Source organism: Physeter macrocephalus, unplaced genomic scaffold (genome assembly GCF_002837175.3).
Source record: "Physeter macrocephalus isolate SW-GA unplaced genomic scaffold, ASM283717v5 random_99, whole genome shotgun sequence".
Classification (NCBI taxonomy): Eukaryota; Metazoa; Chordata; class Mammalia; order Artiodactyla; family Physeteridae; genus Physeter; species Physeter macrocephalus.
The window spans coordinates 25,683-46,530 of record NW_021145376.1 but is presented as its reverse complement, the minus strand read 5'-3'; the positions used below and the strand labels follow the sequence as shown (position 1 = coordinate 46,530).

The window sequence follows — 20,848 nt, the reverse complement described above, 5'->3', positions numbered from 1 at the left end:
AGAGAGCCAGGGACGGACCCACGGAATGCCAGGCCTTGGGCTGGGCCTTAATACAGTGGAGGCTGGGAGCGCCGGAGGGAGGGGTCACACCGGGAGAGGTTTAGGCCAGTGCCCAGTGCTTAGGGTGCACGCGGTGGTTATGTCATGGCCTTTGCAAGCCTGGCCGCTGGGCTGGGGGAGGGTCTGCCCGGTGGGAACCTCGAGACGCATTGCCGGCCGCCCGTGCTGTGGTCTGAGCGGACTCGGCTGATGGTCAGCGTGGGCTCGGGAGCCAGGTTGGTTGGTTTCGACCCCCAGCTCCACCACCTATTGCCTCAGTTTCCCCACCTATAAAATGGGGATAATTACAGAACCTACCTCAGGACTAAGCAGCGTGATGTACATAAAACTCCCAGGGGTCTGCCTGGTGAGGAGTCAGCACGGCGGGCCAGTGTCAGCCGCTGTTTTATGGTGACTACAGGACCTGCTCAGGATCACAGGGACCCCCCGCAGTAGGTGGTGGAGCCAGATCTCAGGGTGCTTGTGACTCCAGTGCCCGTGCTCACGAGCACACGCGCATGTGAGTGCACATGGGTGCGTGCACAGGAGAGAGAGGGACATAGGTCGAGTATATTAATGTCATATAGGTCCTCATCTGTGATCTGAGAAGGCTGACAGCACCCTGTTGGGACCTGAGGGCCTGGGTCAAGCCTGGAATCAATCCCCCCTCTCCGTTATCCCCTGGCCCCATCCCCAGCTCCCACCCCCTCTGGACAGTCGCCCTGATCTCTCACATGGCTGCCACAGCTCCCCAGCGTCTTGGGTGTGGATCTGCGCCTGGTCGGAGAGGTGGCCCTCCCAAGAGCCTTTCAGTCGTGCCATGAGCGGGAGGGCAGGGAAGACGCCTTGGCCGAGCCTGTGCTCACCTCTGCTGCTGAGCCCAAGGGGAGTCTGGAGTCCAGACCGTCACGAGGTGGGAGACCCCCCTCTGGTTAAGCAGGTGCCACAGGTGCTGAGCAGATGCCGTGTGAAGGGGTGGGGGCCATGGAGGGCTGGCTGCCTCGGGCAGGGCCTGCAGGTGTAATGCCATCTCCCCTTGGAGCTGGAAAGCAATGCTGAGCCACCACGGGGGTTCTTTCCAGAACAAAGCTCCCTCACACCTGACCCTGCTTCAGCCTGACTACCCAGGCTGCCTCTTCCCTGGCTCTTCCAGCCCCCAGCTCAGGGGTTGCACTGGCTGGGGCTCCAGTCCCTGTGCAGGGCCCTGGGCTCCAGCAGCGGCCCCCAACCCCATGGACCTGCCGCTCTGGTGTGGGTGTGGTGAGGGGGTCACGGGGTTGACAGAGACCCCCCCCACCTCATGAGTTAATGCTTACCGAGACTCACCCAGAGGCTGGTCCGAGCTCTTTGCGAGTAGCGACCCGTATAACCTTCACAACAGTTTTATGCTGGTGGTCACCACATTACCACCCCTTTTAAAGTTGAGGAAACCGAGGCAGGAAGTGGTGGAACTGGGACCCAGACCCTGATGGTCTGGTCCTGAGCCCATGGCCTCAATACCTCTCGAAAGCAGGAGGCAGGTGACAAGATGACCTCAGGCCACAGTGATGTCACATTGAAGGTGAGCCAGGCAGCCGAGCTCGGCCCCACTACTTCCAGGACAGGCCACTCCCCTTCTGAGTCTCGGTTTCCTCATCTGACCAGAGGCTCAGCGGTCCCACCAAATCTCGGGGCCGGCGGGGGCTCCCAGAGTTGAGCTGAGCTGCGGTGAGCGCAGCCCAGATGCACACAGGTGCCGAGCTACACGTCCCCGGCTCTCCTGCTTGGGTCTTCACCGGGGTTCCTGTGGTGCTGGAAAGGGACAGGCACCAGGCAGACCCCGGTGCAGCCCGGCACCTGCTAGTCCAGAGCAAGGCTGGAGCAGACCCACAGCCAGGGTGCTCGTTGGCCCCAGGTGGCCGGCAGTCCGGCTCCCTCCTCAGGTGTCTGCACTGCCTCTGCTGGCATGTATAATTGAAGAAAACAAAAGGAAATTAAATAGAACTAATGAGGAGAATATCTGTAGCTCACACTTTGAGATGTTTTTTAGCCAGATGCACAGGTGGATGTCAGTTTGGTTTAGTTGTTTTTGGTTGGTTTGTTTGTTTTCTTTTCCACTGTAGTTTATTACAGGATATTGAAGTTTTGTTTTTAAAGACAAAACGTTGGTGCGGCCACAGCAGGACCACCGTCCCTGCAGTGGTGCTTTCTGTGGGCCTTGCTCTGGGTGTGGTGGGTGGCAAGGAGGGTCTGTGGCCACCTCCTTATGTGCCTAGTGATACAGAAGCTTCAGTGCAGGAATTTTTAACTTGGCGGCGGGGGCAAGAGTGGTTTACAGACTCTTGAGATGTTGGCAAAAACTATTGATCATCTTTCTAGAAAAATGCACCAAACACCAAATTTTGCACAGTCAATTCCAAAATGGGTTGTTGAACACAAGTTTGGGACCGGCTGTCACTCTTAGGGCAGAGGCGTCATCCTTCCCTCTGTCCCTTCTAGGTTCCCGGGGTGGCCCTGAGCCAGGAGAGCCCAGCACCCAATGAAGTCTCTTGCTAGACAAGAATGGCCTCGCCCCCACTTTACAGATGAGTAAACTGAGACCCAGAGGTGTTAACTGACTTGCTGGTAAGAGGTAGAGGTGGATGCCACATCTTAAGCCTCCCCACTGGCACACGATCCCCTGGCCTTGACCAGGTCCGATTCTGAAGGCAGAGTGTTAAGCTTTGGACGGAGCCCCACGAAGATGTCTGTCCGTGGCTCAGAGGTCAGATGTAGGCTTTGGAGTCCCATTAGGGTGACCAGCTGTCCCGTTTCGCCCAGACAAGGAGCTGGACTTCCATTGCTACAACTGGGGTCTCTCTGGGCAAACTGGGACGAGTGGGTCACTCTAAGCTGGAATCCTGGCTTTCCCCCCATTTTCCAAGCACACTGACTTTGTGAACGGTGCTCAGCCTCTCAATTTGTTTTCTCAGCTGTAAACTGTTGGTAAGAATAAGATAGATAAGGGAAGGGAGTTGTGTCCTAATTGTCTTTAAAAAACTGCCTCTGCCTGCCCAGTGCAGCGGCTTGGAGCATGACCTCTGGGTCTCAATCCTCAGCCTGTCCCCTGGCTGGCGGCGTGACCCCACGCCGCTTTCTCGAAGCTTCGGCATCCTGCCTGTTAGGTGAGAGTGGAAGGGTGGTGTCCTCATCCCAGGTGGCAGGGGTACTAAGCGGAGCCAGAGCTGGCGAGGTGCTGGGGAGTGCTCCGTGGATGGTCTCTGGGCCCATGACCGGGCCTCCCAGGCCAGCTCGTTGTGGTGACCGAGCAGCAAGTAGGAGGCAACAGCCCCTTCACGCCCACACCCTGCTGGGGAGCTTGGCATGAAGGTGTCGGGGGCAAGCCTGGAGCTTGGAGTCCGCAGGTCAGGCCCACTCCCCAACTCTGCCCCGTCTGGCGGGTCACCTGGGCTCATCGTGTCCCCTTCTGGGCTCTTTCCCTCTCCTTTCGTGAAGGCCTCTGGGAAGATGAAATACCAGGCATGGCGTGGCCTGGCGCACGGTAGGTGCCCAGCGAGCAGTAGCCTGCCGCCATTTCCTTGGCAGCCCCTGGCCCCCGAAGGCCCCAGCATCCCTAACCGGCTCCTTGGCGTTATCGCAGCTCTAATGACTGAGTGCTGAGCTGCTCAGGTCAGGAATTTATGGAAACCAGGCCCAGAAGCATCACCTGGAGGCACATAAATATTGTAGGACTGAGGCTGGGCTGTGTCAGCGCTACTTGGGGTGGGATTACTCACCTGAGACCCTCCGAGCAGATGTCTGCCGCAGGGCTGCCGTGAGGCTGCTGGGAGAGGGCGAAGGGGACGGGGCTCTGTGGGCGGCTGCAGGACGCTGGCTTGTCCCGGCTCCCCTGACCTGCTCCTGCCCACAGCCACGTGCGTGGGGCGCTCACGGTGTGCTGGCCCCGTCCCATGAACCGCCCAGCACCCCGTAAGGCAGGTTCTCCTCGTATCTCCGTTGGCAGATGAGAGAGGAGACCCAGCGACCCTGCCAGAGATGAGCTGGGAGCCGGAAGTCAGGCCCGGGCCCTCCACTCCAGCGACCAACCTTTTTTTTTTTTTGGAAAAACAACTTTACTCCCCTGACTCCCAACTTTTTAATTTAAAATATTTCAAACTACAGGAGTAGTTTGAATAGTACAATGAACACACAAATTGTCTTCACCTAGTAAACCAACTGTTGACATTTTACCCTAATTTTCTTCCCATATTATACATATACGCACACACCTTTTGGGACTAACTCACTTAAAAGCTAGTTGCAGACATCATTGCCCTTCATACATAAATCCTTCAGCTGGGCTCCCTTATATAACCTCAGCAGCATTATCGTGCCCATCAGTCTACCGACCGTAGGCCCGTTTCCCCAGTTCTCTTCAAAACATAGCTACCCCCCATCGCCGCCTCCGGCATCCAGCTGGGAACACATGTTGCATTTGGTTGTCATGTTTCTTTTGTCTCCTTTTAATCTAGAATAATTCCTCTCCTTTTTTTTTTTTCTTTGGTCTCCATGATAGTGACTTTTTAGAGATCCAAGCCAGTGTCTTCTCATAGGTCCCACCAGCTGGAATTGCCCCATTGTTTCCTCCTGCTGAGATTGGAGTATTTGGCCAGATTCGGTGTAGGAAGCCGTGCCCTCCTATTGCACCCCTGGGGAGGCGGGAAATGCAGGCTGGCCCCATCCTTCATCACTTGGTTAAGGTGGGGTCTGCCAGGTCTCCCCATCGTAAAGGTACCAGTTTCCCTTTATAATGACTGTGGGGGATTCTTGGAAAATGGGAGAGTATCCTGTTCCTCAGTGAATTTTCACTACAAACTTTATTTAAAGAGGAGTTTCCTCCCCGCCACTTAACCCTCCTCCTTTATTACTACTGCAAATTCATAGAGTATTTTTAAAATCCAGTGTGCTATCATCCAGGACCATTGTTATTACTTCTGATGCTCAAATTGTCTCAGATTTGCACACCAGGAGCCCCTTTGTGCTGGGTCCTGGGTCCTGTGGACACTTCCTCATCATTCTTTGAGCACTTCCTTGCTTGTCTGCCTCTAGAGAAGCTCTAGGCTCATCTGGTACTTCCCCTGCCCTAATCAGCCATTTCTCCAGGGTTCCCTTTTGTGGGGAATGGTGTTTAGAAATCCAGAAGTGGTGTGCTCACTGCTGCCGGGGTGTCATTGCTTCCAGACACTTTCAGTGGACAGAGCCAGGAGAAAAATCTCAAGTTCATACTGATACCTCTAATTCAAGTCCAAGGTCACCCTCCCTTCTCACTCTACACTTGACTCTTGCTGTTCACCCTGGTTCCCAATAATAACATCAGTGTACTTCGGTCACCCTGTGTAGTTTCAGAATCACTGTGCCTATTCCATCACCACCACCAAGCTTACTAAGTAAAGTTCAGGATTTTTTTGTGGATCTTTTTGTCCTTAAACAAGGACCAAGCTTGTGTAGTCAGAGTGCTGAGTTCCCAACCTACTTGAATGGATTCTTTTCTATGTGGGTGTGACCATGTTCCAATAAAACTAGATTCACCAAAATAGGCGGCAGGGTGGTGTAGCCTGAGGGCCACTGTGTGCACACCTCTTGTCCAGAATATCATCCTAACAGAGCAGCTCCTGGTGCAAGGTAAGCAGCCAGTAAATAGCTGTGCCTGGACCATAGGGGCCGAGTGGGCAGGAAGTATCAGGCCTTCTGGGGCCCAGAGGAGGGGCGTGACTGGGCTGGTTGTGCAGGCGGACAGGGGGTAGAGGCCTCTTAGATGGTAAGGTGGTCCCCCCACTCCTGGGCCCCCCAGGCTGGCCAGGGATTAGAGGAGGGATCCAGAGGTGAGAATGGGGAGCCATGGCCTGGAATTGGGGTGCCAGGTGGGCAGTGTTTCACCTGGTCCTGGTTGGGAGGAGAGGAGAGCTTGATAAGCTGATAGCCTCCCCGGCTCTGGGCAAGAAAACACCCCATGTTTGGAAAACAAAACGAGATGCGTGCTTGTCAGCTCCGAACCCAGTGGCAGCAAGGGCTGGGCCTCACTGCCGCCTGCTCCCACCCAGGGGTGCTGTGCTCAGCTCCCTCCACCCTTCTGGGGACCCACAATGCCAGGGTGCCACCTACCCCTGCCCTGTGTGCCCAGGAGGCCCAGCCCCAGTGCCCCAGACCCGGCTTCCCCCCCGCAGGCTCCTGGTGCGGGGAGGGGTCCTGGCAGCCCAGGAATAACTGAGGAGGGAGGGGCGGAGCCTGGAGCCGCCCCTGTTCACACCTATCCCTGCCCTCACCCCCAGTTGCCTTACCATTGGACTTGGCCGCTTTGCACAGGCCTTGGGCACAGCCCTTTGGACCTGGAGACAGACTTGTTATGCCTCTGGAGGAATGAGCCTGGATGTCCACTGCTGACTTCTCTTTTAATTAGATTCTGACGGCAGCACGCCGGGCTGACTGGCTGCAGATTCAGGTGCGGCTTTCCGTGGGCCCAGGTCTGTCGGTTACAGCGCGGTTTGGCTTTTTCGGAGGCAGGAAATGCTTGGGACCTTCCTTCGGGAGCCGGGCGGGAGTCTCGCTGCACGTGTATGAGCATGCACACATCTTCCTGTTGGTATCCATGTGTTTGTGCATTCATGTGCGAGTACGTGCGTGCCGGTTTTTGGAAAAGTCTGCAGACGAAGCACGTTGGGTGCCCCTTCCATTCTGCTGCCCCACCCGTTCAGCCACCTGCTCGTCCACGGCGGGCGTTGAGGGACTGCGGATCCGGCCTCGGGGTCTCAGCTGTGATGGGGGTTGGTGGTTCCTCGGCTGGACTCTCCCAGCAAGGCCCCCCTCGGGGGGGTGTCCTGTGGTAACCGTGGGCTCGGCCTGGGTCTGAGCCTTTAGGAAAGCTGAAAGCAGGCTGGTGCAGGAAGATAACCACCCCTCACCCCCGACAGCGGTTTCTTTCCTTGAAGGAGGGCTCCTCTCCAGAAAGGAGCTGCCGGCCAGCACTGCCGGGGCAGCGGGCAGTAGACTGCGGAGCAAATGGCCAGAGACTTGGACTTTCCCCCCGTTGCCCTGCGCTGCACGGACTGAGCCCGGCTCTGTGGAGGCTGTGAGGGGGCCGGGCCTCTCCCCACATCCCAGGGCTGTCTGGCTGAGCCTCCAGCGCCCGGGCCTTCACCGGGGCAAGGGAGGGGTGCCAAGGAAGGAGCAACAGAGACGTCCCCCCAGGAGGCCCTAGTCTGAGCCCCCAGGCTGAGGGAGGAAATTGCTCCCTGCCCTCTGAGTGTGCCCGGCCTGATGCGCGACTCCTTCCTCACCCCTGGAGCGCCCACTTTGATGGAGATGAGGCACTCCTGCTCCAGACGGAGCTGCAGCTTCTGCTCGAGGGGCCCCCCATCAGGGGTGAGCTGCGCGCTGGGACCCTGCCTCCCAAGAGCAGCCCGGGGCCTTTCCTCTGGGACCCTGCACTTTCCTGTGCCCCCAGCCCGTCCATCAGGCCACCCCCCCTAGGCCGCAGAGCTCAGCCTGCAGGGACTGGCTCAGAAAAAGCCATTTCATCAGCCGTCTCACAGCCTTGCCCTCCGTGGGACCCCGTGTTCTTTTTTTTTTTTAAATTTATTTATTTTTGGCTGTGCCGGGTCTTCGTTGCTGCGTGCGGGCTTTCTCTAGTTGCGGCGAGCGGGGGCTACTCTTCGTTGCACGGGCTTATCGCGGTGGCTTCTGTTGTTGCGGAGCACGGGCTCTAGGCGCGCGGGCTTCAGTAGTTGTGGCTCGCGGGCTCAGTAGTTGTGGCTCGTGGGCTCAGTAGTTGTGGCTCGCGGGCTCCAGAGCGCAGGCTCAGTAGTTGTGGTGCACGGGCTTAGTGGCTCCGCGGCTGTGGGATCTTCCCGGACCAGGGCTCGAACCCGTGTCCCCCGCACTGGCAGGCAGGTTCTTAACCACTGCGCCACCAGGGAAACCCGGGCCCCGTGTTCTGATCGGGAGTGAGCACTGAGTCCATTGGCTTGGCTCCCCATGGAGACCCCCCTGCCCCAGCTTCTTTATCGTGGTGGGAAACCTCCGGTGATTTGAACCGGGCTGAGCCGGGGCCGAGCCGGGGCCACTGTGGCAGCAGCAAAAGAAACCGAGTCCTGTTATTGCCGCTTCTCACTGGCTAAGCCCACGCGAGGCCCAGAATTCCAGCTGCCGCACAGCTCTCGAACTGAACTTGTTTCAAAGGTAAACCTGAACTTGTCACTTACCAGGCTCAGCCCCCTCCCGCACTTGAATACAATCTAAACGCTTCGCCGTGGACTTCAGGGCTGCCGGGTGTGATCTGGCCCCTGACCGCCTCTCCCACCTCTGTCTTGCCACCGTGCTCCCCAACACTGACCACCTTTCTGTTTCTCAAACACGGCAAGTTCATTCCTGCCCCAGGGCTCTTGCACTTGCTGTACCCTTTGCCTGACATGCTCTCCCCTCCCCCATCCCACATCCCAGATCCGATTCCGTCACATTTTTATTGTCTCTGACAAATACTACCTCTTAGAGAGACTTTCTCTGGTCACCCGATCTTAATGGCACCCAGTATTTTTCCCGGTATTTTTACTATTGGGAGCAATCTTTGTTTTTAACTGTGTGGGCCCCTTGTTTATCTTGTTCATCACTATATTCCCAGCACCTAGACCCACGCCAGGCATATCGTAGGGGCTCAAGAACATGTGCTGGATGAATGAGGCCATATTAGGAACTGGGTTTGTGCTAAGCTCTCCCTCACCCAGGAGTCCCTATAACTCTCATGACAACCTCCACCTACAAATGGGGAGACTGAGGCCCACACCTGGGAAGTTATTGAGGATATGAGGTTTAACAGCAGGCCTGATTCCACATTGATGTTCTGGCCAACACCTCCTGCTGTCCTGGGCTTCCACCCAAGATCTGCTCTTTATAGAAAAAAAAAAAAAAAAAAAAAGGAAAGTCAGACAACTGGAAAGGAGGAAAATCAGCAGGTACGGCCCTGGGATAATCCTCAGCGTGCAGGTTTCACCCTCCTGTCCCTGCCCCTCCCCCAGTGTTGAATGTGGCCTTTTGCTTTTGTTTCTTTTTGCCTTTTTGCAATTACTGCTGTAACATTCACATTTTTCTGCATTCATCTCACAGTCTCTGTAAACATGACGATGAGTAGACGTAGGACAGCCCACCGGGTGGACGCACCAGAGTTACCCGACTGTCCCCAGTGCTTGGGCCTCTATCTAGCCTGGTGCGCTGGGGTGGCCGATGTTTAAGTAACAACTCAATGTCATGGCTAGAATTCGATCATCCATCCATTCGCTCTTTGACCAGATTTCACTGTGCGCTGGGCCCTACGCTGAACAGGGAGGATGTTGACGGGCCTGAGGCTCAGTGTCTGTCCTTGGAGTTCATGGACTGGTGTGGGAGGCAGCCGAGCAGGGCCAGAGTGAGAGTGGAGTAGATGTCGTCAGGCTGGAATGTGCCAGGCAGAGGAGGTGGCCGGTGCAAGGGTGGCTGGAGTGGGCTTCGTGGTTGAAGATGGTGAAAAGCTTTTCCCAGGAGGGCAGTGGGTGGTGCACGTTGCAGACGGGCCATCCCGAGGGCAGAGGCGTGGCCGCCTGGTGCATCCTGAGCATCCTCCAGGCCCGGGCTCTGGTTGGCCGGGAGCATAGGGAGCCTGCCGGGAAAGGTGGGAGCTGGGGCAGAGCTGAGGCCTGGAATGCACAGCTAGGGAACTGAGACTTTGTCTGGCAGTAGATGGGAAGCCGGATGTTTATCTCCTCTCTTTGAAAGAGGTTTTTAAAAACAATTAGTTAATTAATTTATTCATGTTGGGCTGTGTTGGGTCTCTGTTGCTGCACGCGGGCGTTCTCTAGTTGTGGTGAGCGGGGGCCACTCTTCGTTGCTGCGCGCAGCCTTCTCATCGTGGCGGCTTCTCTTGTGGAGCACGGGCTCTAGGCGCGCGGGCGTTAGTAGTTGTGGCACGCAGGCTCGGCAGTTGCGGCGCATGGGCTTAGTTGCTACGCGGCACGTGGGTCTTCCTGGACCGGGGCTCAAACCCGTGTCCCCTGCATTGGAAGGCGGATTCTTAACCACTGTGTCACCAGGGAAGCCCTTTTTTATTAAAGATCAAAATTTTATTTAAAACTGTAAAAAAAAAAAAAATCAAATAGCATGTAATGGTTTATCTGGAAAGGCCCTTCCTACTCCCCATCTCCAGTCCTGCTTCCTGGAAGAAAATACTTTCGCCTGTTCTGTTTTTAATCCACCGGGCACTTTTCTTGTGACTCAGTTGTGTGCTCCACTGCTTCTGGATTTATCAGTTTGGGGACATTATGTCTTGCCTCCCTGCAGCGAAGACGAGGGTTTGGCTCGCCCCACCCGCCTGCCTTCCCCGATAGTTCTGTCCTGTTGGTGCCTTCAGACCTTTAGATAATATACGTAAGCTGTCACTTCCTCTTCCGTAGACTTGCAGCTCTGTCTTTCCCTTGCATCAGTGTCATGGTAGAGCCTGGTGTGCGCTTGTCCTCCCTTGCTCCACGTTCGGTGCTGTCACGTGGGTAGCTTGAGATGGGCCGTGTTAGAAGTATTTATACCAGGTTCAGGCAGAGGCCGGGTTAGCTTGGCTCCCAGAGGCTTGGCTGGCCGGCCCCGCCCACCACTGACAGCCCTCCCTCTGTGCCGCAGCAAAGCTTCGAGGCACACCAGGACGCGGCCGTGAGTGTGACACACATGGTGAAGGCGGGCAGCGGTGTCTGGATGGCCTTCTCCTCCGGCTCCTCCATCCGCCTCTTTCACACGGAGACGCTGGAGCACCTGCAGGAGATCAACATCGCCACCAGGACCACCTTCCTGCTGCCAGGTGAGGCTGCTGCTGGGCCTCGTGCCCTGCTGTCCTGGGGCTGTGAAGGGAGGGAGGGAGCAGACGTTCGGGAAGCACCTTCCACCGCCAGGCCAGCCCATCTCATTAACCCTTGAGGCAGCCTTTGGTCAGCCTTGAAAACTGGGCCTCCCAGAGGGGAAGCAGTGGGTTCAGGATTTGAACCCAGGCCTGTCCCTCCAAAGCCCTTCGGGCTGTCACCGCAGCACAGCAGGCGGGGGCTCGTGGGAAGTCAGGCTCTGAGCTCAGGGGACTCCCCCAAGTCAGGCGGCCGCTAAAAAGCCACGCTGGGCAGGAAGCCAGGCTCATCTATACCTGCCACTCCTCAGGTTGACCAAAAACCCAATTCTGCCTCAGATCACCTTCAGAATAAGGCAAAGGGAAAGAGAGAAGGTCAACTAAGGGTCTCTTTCCTTAGAGGTTTTTAAAGAAAGGCAATTGTCCCCCTTAGTTTGCCATCAGGTTTGGGGCAAGGGGAGGGTGAAGACCTTGGCCATCATCCCCTCGGGGCCCGTGCTTCGTCCCGCGGAGCTGTTTGTGAGACCCACGGAGAGGATTAAGATCTGAGCTCACCTAGCACCCCCACTGCCACCCAGCATCTGCCGAGGCCTCCGTAGAATCGGCTCCAGGCATCTCCCCTGCTGTCTGCTGCCCCAGTCGCTGCCCAGATCCCTGTGGGCTGTGCTGGGAGCCAGGGCAGACATGTGCTCCGGGTCTATCCCTACCCCCAGCGGGCTTTAGAGCAGCCCTCAGGGCTAGCAGGCCTTGGCCTGCCTTGCCCTGACCCGGGGCTGGTCTGGGAGGGTGTGGGGACTGTCCTGTTCAAGCTCAGCCGACTGGGCTGGGTGCAGCAGCTGGGGGCGCCGCAGGGCCCCAGGGCCAGGGAAACAGAGAGGCGTGGCAGGCTGAACCCGGAGCTGATTGTGAGAGGGGCTCGGCAGATGGGCCATGGCAGAGGCTGGAAGCGGCCAAGGGGGGGGCGGGGGATGGTTACTAACTACAAGATCAACAACAATAGCAATAGTACCTAGTAGCTGCCAGCCTGCCGGGAGCCCTGCAGTGAGGTAGGTCTCAAGGGCTTTACGTACAGGATCTCACTGTCCCCATTTTACAGATGCAGAAACTGAGGTTTGTTCAGCAGGGTAAAGTGGCCAGAGGCAGGACAGGGAGTCACATCAGGTCGGACTCAGTTCAAAGTCCCGCCGGGCGAAACAGGGGAAGAGATGTTTTCAGAGGTGGCCAGAGTCCTGGCTTGGCCACTGTCGGGTCTTGGCAGGTCTCTTTGCTTCCGGGAGCCTCTGGTCCCTCTGTGGGATGGAAAGTGGTTCCTGGCTCAGGATACATGGCGTCAGGCATGGGAAAACGCCTTGCCTAGGTCTGGGGCATCCATGAGGAGAATAAACGGCTTTCTAACCTGCTCCTGGGGTCTGGGGTAGGGGCTTGGGGGACCTATGTTATGGGTCCTTCCTCGCTCCCTCCCTCCCTCCCTCCCTCCCTCCCTTCCTTTTTCTAAGCTTTAGTTTCATTGTCTTTCATAGTATTTATATATGAGGTAAATCTATTTTAACTACGGTAAAAGTTTCTCAGTATCACAGAAATATTTCCACATTTATGCTGATAGCTGAATTATTTCAAGCTGGTGGAACAATGGAAGAAACAGATAATCCTATGGCTTTTGCATCTTCTCAGTCTATCTGTGGGGATGGTGGAGAGCAGAGAAAGAATCAAGTTTATCAAGCAGTCAGAGGCAGGCTTTGTGGACAGACCCGCTGCGGGAGGAAAACCAGCAGGCTCCCCCTGCACAGCTCCGACCCCACCGTGGGTTTAAAACGCATTTTCACGTCCACTGTCTTGACTTGTTCCTTGCAGTTACCCTTAAAGAAGAAAGGACATTCGCTTTCATGAGCAGGTAAATGGAGGCCCAGGAGGTTAAATAACTGGCCTCAGGTCACTCCGCTGAGGGGCCAGAGTCAGGACCCGAATCACAGCTCTCTCACAGACTAACTGGGCGGCCTCCCCCTTCCCGGGCCTCCGTTTCCCCATCTGTACAGCGAGGGCCGGAGATCTGAGTCGGAGCTCGTAGGGCAGACCAGAGCCCGGAGTTACACAGGCCCTGCTGGAATCCTGGCTCACGCCGCTTTCCGGCTCTGTGACGGGAGCAAGTGGAGAGCCTCTCGCACCTTCCGTCCCCGCCTCTCAGGGCAGGTGTGGGCCTTACCTGAGGTGGTGAGGACAGCGGCCCACGGTCCCCGGCTCCAGCGCGTGATGGTGTCGTCCACCATCGTTATCTTCATGGCAGTCCCTGCCCCTCATTGCACTGGTCCCCTTCGGCCGTGCGTCTCCCCCCAGCCCTCCAGTCAGGGCCCCTCCCACCACGTCGGCACAGACAGAAGCCACCTGTCCGCTTGCCCGACCTCCCGGAGCTGGGGCCTGGACACGTCAGAGTGGAGGCTGAGCTTCCTGCGTTCAGGGCTTCCCGAAGGTCCCGAGAAGTTACTGTCCTGGGCCTCCTTCCCCCAGGCCTGACCTTTCCTAACACTGGGGAGCCCGGGCCCCTGCTGGCCGGGACACCGCGAGCCCGAGAGGAGCCAGCCCTGGGTGGAGGGGGGCATCAAATCCACCCTACACTGTGCCCTGGCAGAAGAACAGAGCAGGATTCTTAAATTCTTTATTAGAGATATTTTTAAAAGGCTTTTAGGTATTTTTTCTTCCCCCATACCACCAAACGAACTAATTGTGTAATTACTAATAAATTTGTTCCTCCTCTAAGTGCGGATTTTTATAAGGGCATGTTAAAAATTCATCACGCTTCCTTCCCCCGACCCCTTTCCTCCGCTCGCGTCCCCAACTGGTATTAATGCATTTTTGAACCTAAACTCCCTCCTCCTCTTAACTAACTAGACAGGTCATTAATAAAATGTTCTCTGAGAGCCTGAGCTTTTTAAAGTTGTACATCTCCAGATAGATGGCTTGGGTGAGTTGAACACTGCTGCATTAAGTCTCTGTGATAAAATATTTATCCACCATTAGACTTTCTTTTTTTCCTTTCGTACTGTTTGTGAAGTGCCTTGCTCTTTTCCTCGAGGCAGAGTGGGAGGAGGAAGGGCCTCGGAATGAGGTCTGCAGATGAAGTCATTTCTCCATTCTGGCATCTCTTTTGGTTTCTCGCTGCCTTCCTTTCATTGGCCAGGTTTCTGCTGTCCCGTGGGGGCCGAGGGGAGGCAGGGGCATCAGGAAATGGTCTCCTGCTGGTCCTGAGGCCCCAGGGGCCCTGGAAAAGGAGGGGAGGCGTGTGAGATGAAACATTTGCCACTGTTCCCGCTCTTGGCTTTTATTATTTTTGTGGGTTTCTGGCTCTGATGGAGCTGATCTCAAGAGACTAGGTCCTTTTAATAATCACAAATATTGTCCTAATAGCCTCCATTTTTTGATTATATATTATGGGCCAAGAGCTGTGCTCAACTGTGTGTATATATTATACTGTGTGTATAGATATATATATTTATATACATACTCCCTATGTATATATACATATATAATATTGCTAATAATCATAAAATTGAGCAAGGGACATTTGTAATACTCATTGAACAACGAGAGACAGTGGCTTGATTCACGCAGCTGGTAAGTGACAGCAACACCTGTGTCCTCACTCACTTCTCTGCTTTCATTCATTCATTCTCTCATTCACCCATTTACTCACAGGTCCCTTTTAAAAATATTTATTGAGGTACAGTTGATTTACAATATAAGTTTCCGGTGTACAACATAGTGATTCACAATATTTAAAGGTTATACCCCATTTATAGTTGCTGTGACATATTGGCTATATTCCGTGTGTTGTACAATATATCCTTGTAGCATATTTATTTTATATCTGGTAGTTAGTACCTTCTAATCCCCTACCTCTGTCCTGCCCCTCCCCCGGTCCCGCTCCCTACTGGAAACCGCTAGTTTGTTCTCTAGATCTGAACTCACGGGTCCCTTTCGAGTGTCTCCCATGAACCAGGGTATTCGGCCAGGAGCTGGGGAATCAACTTTGAGACACAGATAAGCTGCTGCCCTCAGGAAGCGTACCCTTGGGAAGGCAAACAGTAAATGAGCAAAGGGAGAAATAGAGGAATTACAGACCTTGAGCAGAACCAAGAAGAGAAGACAGGTGGTGACGTGAGAGGGCTCACAGCCCGAGCCTCCTGCACCTCCTGATTTCACGAGGGCTGGGAGCGCCCACGGTTGGACTGTCCTCTGAGGCCGTCCTAGTAGTTGGGAGCCTACGCTCTCCGAGCCGATGAGGATGTGGGGAAGAGTCCCAGCGCCCCAAAACCCAGATACTGTTTGTGAAATAGCCCCTGACACACTGGCTTTTTTCCCACTGTGGTTTCCATTTCCACATTGAATCCGCACTATGAATAAGACCCGCTGAGTTTGCCTCACGTCGGCAGACTCATATATCCCCCTGCCTGCTGACAGCTCCGCTTGGGTATCTAACATGCATCTCAAACGACCGCCAGTATTGAACTTGGACTTCTGCCCCAAGCCTGCTCCTCCTTGGTCTCGGTCCACAGCACTGCCATGCACCCAGCTGCTTGAGACACAAAGCTCTGAGCTGTCCTTGATTCCTCTCCCCTCCCCACTCCCCTTCAGTCTGTCAGCAGGTCTGTCTCTAACCTGTTGGTTTCTCACCATCTCCCTGCCACCACTGTGTCTCGGATGCTACCATCCCTGCCTTGCTGGTCTCCTTGCTCCCCCCATCACCCCAGTCCTCCGTCTCGTTGCAGCTAAAATGCTCCTCTAAAATCCGGGTGCATCACTCCTCTGCTTAGAGCTGCCAGCGGCTCCTCATCACGCTCGGAATGAACAGTCAAACCCTAGCCCTGGCCCATCCACTCTTCTGACCCTCCCCCCGTCGCCTTGCAGAGCCCTCATCCCCGAGCTGCACTGGCTCGGTCCTCCACAGACTGCGAGCTCATCTCGTCACAGGGCCTTTGCATGTGCCGCCTCCAGGGCTTTTGCTTGGGTCTTGGCTTGGCTGCCGCCTCCTTGTCATTGGATGCAGCCTCCCCATCCCCCCAGGAAGCAGAGTAAAGGCACAAAACCCCGGCACTCTCCCACCCACCCTCTGCCTCACTGCCCTGTTTCACTCCTCTGCCTAGTAGCTATATTCCTTGTTTCTGCTTTCTTTTCCTCTTTCCCCTCCCAGGGCTGCCTTAATACGGTAGCTACCATTAAAATTAAAATTAAAAGAAATTACAAACTCAGCCCCTCAGTCCCACTAGCCACATTTCAAGTGTCAGTAGCCATATGTGGCTAATGGTTACCGAATTGGACAGTGTGGTAGAGAACCTTTTCATTATTGTAGAAAGTTCTAGAATGTTTTTGCTCCTTAGGAGCAGAACTTTGTGTGTGTGGTTCCCCCTGTGCCTCCAGCACCGAGTGCAGCGTCCTGCACACAGTAGGTCCTGGGGATGTGCTGGGGTGCCGAGTGAATGGATGGGTGACAGTATAGACCAGTGTGTTAGGAAGTGCTGTGTGAACCCCAAGATAGTAACCTTGCTTCTGGGTGACCATGGAGCCACACCATTCTGCTCTGAGACTCTGCTCTGCAGAGGAAGCCCATACACCTACAGGTATGGAACTCAAGTAATTTGCTCAAGAGTAGAGAGGCAGTGAAAGCATCAGGCTGTAAGAAGCGGCAGACCTGAGCTCTGCCTCTCCCCACTCCCCACCCCCCACTCATCATCTGGGTGACCTCTTTGGACCTTAATATCCTTGTCTGGAAAATGGGCACAGCATCCGGGTCTTGCATACCTCCCAGCTGTTGCAAGGCTTACGTCAGGCTAGGGCAGGTATGCGAAGTGCTTTGGAAACTGCAAAGCCGTATTTCTCAAAGCGTGGTCCCGGGCCCGGCAGCATCGGTGTCACCTGGGAACTTGCGGGAAATGCAGTTTTGGGGGCTCACCTCTGGGGTTGGCCCCGCAGTTATCAGCCCTCCTGGTGGTGCTGATGCATGCCCAGCTTGAGAACCCCCCGTTCTAAGCATCACTTCACGTCATGGCATGACTTTGAATTTGAGGAGAGAATAATCCTGTCCTTGGGCGGAAGAATTCAGGCCAGAAGTGAGACGGCCCTTTGGAGGGGCAGGAGTGGGCTCCCAGCCCCCCCCTCATGCCCATTCCCGTTGACGGGAATTGTTAGCAATGGAACAGCAGCGAGGAGGGCAGGCGGCCCCTACCTGTGAGTGCCACGCACCAGCCACTGGATTGTGTGATTTACAGGCATTGGCTCATTTACTCCTCAGGACCAGGCTTTGAAATAACATCATTGTCGCCTTTTGCAAGTGAGGGAACCATGCCACAGACAGGTTTTGTTTCTGGCCCCGGGACATGGAGCCAGGAAGTAGCAGAGCCAGGGTGTGACCCCAGCGCCTGGCCCCGCAGCTCGCAGCCACGGTGCTGTGCTGTTGGGCTGCATCCTCCGTGTGAAGAGGAGAGGGACCCGCCCTCCCCGCTCTTGCTGTTCTCACTCAAAGGAAGACGCAGCCCCGGGGAGGGCCGGGTAAGAGCTAATCTGGACTGGCATCAGAAACATGCTAGTTCCTGGCGCTGAGTGCCCGTTTCACTGTTGGGCCCGGGGACTGCAGGGTACACTGCCCTCGCCAGAGGAAGGGCCCACGTGGGCAAGATGTTAAGCCCGGGCTGGAAGCCAAGGGGCTGCTACAGACTGCCACCTCACCTGGACCCCCTCCCCATGCATCCCGTCTGCACCATCTGCTTCACCCTCAAACCCCCACTTTCCCAGGCCTCCCTTCACTCCCCAGCTGGCCAGCTGTGTCCCTGGCATGGGCGGCCCTTAGCGCACACCTTGTGCCAGATAAGCCAGCCATGCTCACACGGGCCGGTACCGTGGCCTTCCCTCATAGCATCCTCAAGGCAGCCCCGCTTTACATGGGAGGAGACTGAGGCTGCGTCGGGGGGGCACTCAGCTGGGGGACCCAGGGGCCAGACCCCAGCCAGGTTAGCCTCCCAAGCCCCATATCTTAATCACAACCCTGTCCAGCTTCTTGCTTATCTCAGGAGAGGAGCCCAGACTGTGCCATTTTCTCACCTGCAGTGGCCCCCATCCACTGCCCCCACCCCCCCCACCAAGAGGATGTACTGCTCATGCTGGCTTCTCCCTCTGCAGGCCAGAAGCACCTGTGTGTCACCAGCCTCCTCATCTGCCAGGGTCTGCTCTGGGTGGGCACTGACCAGGGTGTCATCGTCCTGCTGCCTGTGCCTCGGCTGGAAGGCATCCCTAAGATCACAGGTGAGGCTCTGGGAGCCTGTCCTGCAGGGCCCGGGGAGTCAGCTGCCTATGGCCAGGGAAGGGTGGGTCTTGTGCCCAGATGTTTGCGCTCTCTTCTGATATGGGGGTGGGGGTCCGTTCTCTAACGTCTAGCAGTGGGCACAGTAGACACATTGGCCGGATGGTTTGGGGATTGGCTGAGACACCTGACTAATGGTAGAGGATCTGCTGGGCCCCTTCTGCCCCCTCCCCACAGCAGCTTCAAAGTGTCCAGGCTCCAGTGGTAGAAATAACTGAGGGCTCCTGGGGCTGGGGGTCCATGTGCAGCTGTGTTTGCATGGATTAGAGGGAGGGCTGCCCTGACTGTGCCACTGGGGTCCAGGATCAGGGAAGACCCCAGAGCTCTGGGCCCCTCTCTGCCTCTGCCCTGAGGGTGATGACGAAGTGGCCCCTTTCAGCTGCTGCCGGAGGGCAGGGCTGAGAGCAGTGGGAGGGAGAAGTCCTGAGGGAGACCAGCCCCAGGTGGATCTCAAACCTCTCTGCCAAAGAAGACTCTCTTCCTAAATTGTAAGGTTTCCCATTTTCATGATTTTATCACATAGGTCGATTTGTTCATCCCAGGCTTGGTCCTGGGGTTTCAGGGGTGCATTGGGCAGAGACCCTGCCCCCAAATGCTGAGAGTCTGGTAGGGGCAGCTTGTAGCCAGGGTAGCAGGTGCTATGATGGCAGGTGTCCTGGAATCTGCAGGGCATAGAGACAGGAGTGATCATTTCTTCATGGCTGAAGGCAAGAAGGGTGCCCTGTGGAGGAGCTGAGCTGGGCTTCAAGGCTGAGCTGTAGAGTTAGGTGGATGGGAAAGGCTCTCTAGGCAGAGGCAATGGCTTGGGCAAAAGCGCAGAGATGTGAGGATGGCTCAGGCAGGGAGCTGCAGATGCTTTCACACCGAGGTTCCCCATGTGGTTTATGAAGTCACTCGTGCTCCCCTGCTCCAATTCTCCAAAGAAAGTAGCCCTGGAGCATGGAGAGCCCTCCCCCAGACCCATGGCCTTCTGGGAAGATAACAACGTAGATTGCAGTAACCAAAAAAAAAAAAAAAAAAACAAACAAAACCAAAAAACAAAACCCAGAAATTCTCCAAGAGACCTGTTGGGTCTTTAAAACTCTGGGCCTTTGGGCCCCCTCTCTCTGCCCTCTTCCTGCAGGGAAAGGCATGGTCTCGCTCAACGGTCACTGTGGGCCTGTGGCCTTTTTGGCCGTGGCCACCAGCATCTTGGCCCCCGATATCCTGCGGAGTGACCAGGAGGAGGCCGAGGGGCCGCAAGCCGAGGAGGACAAGCCGGACGGTCAGGCTCACGAGCCAGCACCCGTGCCCGCGAGCCACGTGGGCCGAGAGCTGACCCGCAAGAAGGGCATCCTTCTGCAGTACCGCCTGCGCTCCACCGCCCACCTCCCGGGCCCGCTGCTCTCTGTGCGGGAGCCGGAGCCCATGGACGGCTCAGCCCTGGAGCACAGTGAGGAGGACGGCTCCATCTACGAGATGGCTGATGACCCCGACGTCTGGGTGCGCAGCCGGCCCTGTGCCCGTGACGCCCACCGCAAGGAGATCTGCTCGGTGGCCATCATCTCCGGAGGGCAGGGCTACCGCAACTTTGGCAGCGCCCCAGGCGGCGGCGGGAAGCCAGCCCCGTGTGGGGAGACAGACAGCGCCCTCCTCATCTGGCAGGTGCCCTTGACACTATAGCCCCCACCCAGGCCGCGCAGCCGCAGGCCTGGCCGCAGCCAAGCCAGGCTCTCGGCCTGCCGTGGACCCTCCCAGCGGTCCGGGGTCCCCAGGGAGCACTGGGTGGCAACGCCTTCCAGGGACCTGCATGGCGCCACGCGGACGGGCCTGGAACTCTGGTAACTACCTGAGCGGGGCAGAGGAAAACCTCTTCCTTTTTAAGAAAAAAAAAAAAAATTTCAGAGTGTTTAGGGGAGTGGTTTGGGTTTGGGGAGAGGGAGGACACCTCTGGAGAAGATGGCCTTCTTTTTAAAAGCAAAAAACACAAAACCTCACAATTGCCTGGCAAGCCCACAGCCTCTTGTCCAGGCCCGAGCGGGGCTCAGGGGCGGCCACGCACCCTTCCTGGAAGGGTGCGTGTGTGTGAGTGTATGAGAGTGTGTGAGCTGGTGTGTGAATATATATAAATACGTATATATGGTGTATATTATATGTGTATAAAGTCTGTACATATTGGAGCTCTGGGAGATGCTGGAATAAAAGGCAAGAATAACGTCAGTACTTGGATTGAGGGTTGTTCTTTTGTTTTGTTGTTTCGAGATGTGATGGGGGAAGAGACAGAGCAGCCGTCACTGGATAGGGGTTGTTCTGGAACCAGCAGGAAGGATCCAGGCCGGGCACCGTGAGAACAGGCCCTAGAACTGTGCTGTCTGGTGCGGATTGAGGGTTGTTCTTTTGTTTTGTTTTGTTGTTTTGAGATGTGATGGGGGAAGAGACAGAGCAGCCGTCACTGGATAGGGGTTGTTCTGGAACCAGCAGGAAGGATCCGGGCCGGGCACCGTGAGAACAGGCCCTAGAACTGTGCTGTCTGGTGCAGTCGCCATTGGTCACATGTAGCTGTTTAATTTTTTAATTAATTAAAATGAAATAAAATCACAGATTCAATTGTTCAGTCCCCT

The 20,848-nt window shown here is 55.9% G+C and overlaps 1 protein-coding gene across 7 annotated transcripts in view; it reads left to right on the top strand.

Moving 5' to 3' along the window:
* Positions 1–20,600, top strand: part of LOC102990664 (rho guanine nucleotide exchange factor 10-like protein) — an 86,081-nt gene extending 65,481 nt beyond the window's left edge. For 2 of the 7 annotated variants that reach the window (XM_028483931.2, XM_028483929.2), the window contains 4 exons: positions 6,455–6,496; positions 10,693–10,867; positions 18,068–18,190; positions 19,372–20,600. In XM_028483931.2, coding sequence (XP_028339732.1) covers positions 6,455–6,496; positions 10,693–10,867; positions 18,068–18,190; positions 19,372–19,910 — 879 coding nt within the window. In that variant the 3' untranslated portion in view covers positions 19,911–20,600. The other 5 variants (XM_028483932.2, XM_024125359.3, XM_024125360.3 and 2 more) reach the window with 5 other exon arrangements.
* Positions 20,601–20,848: the final 248 nt, after the last annotated feature.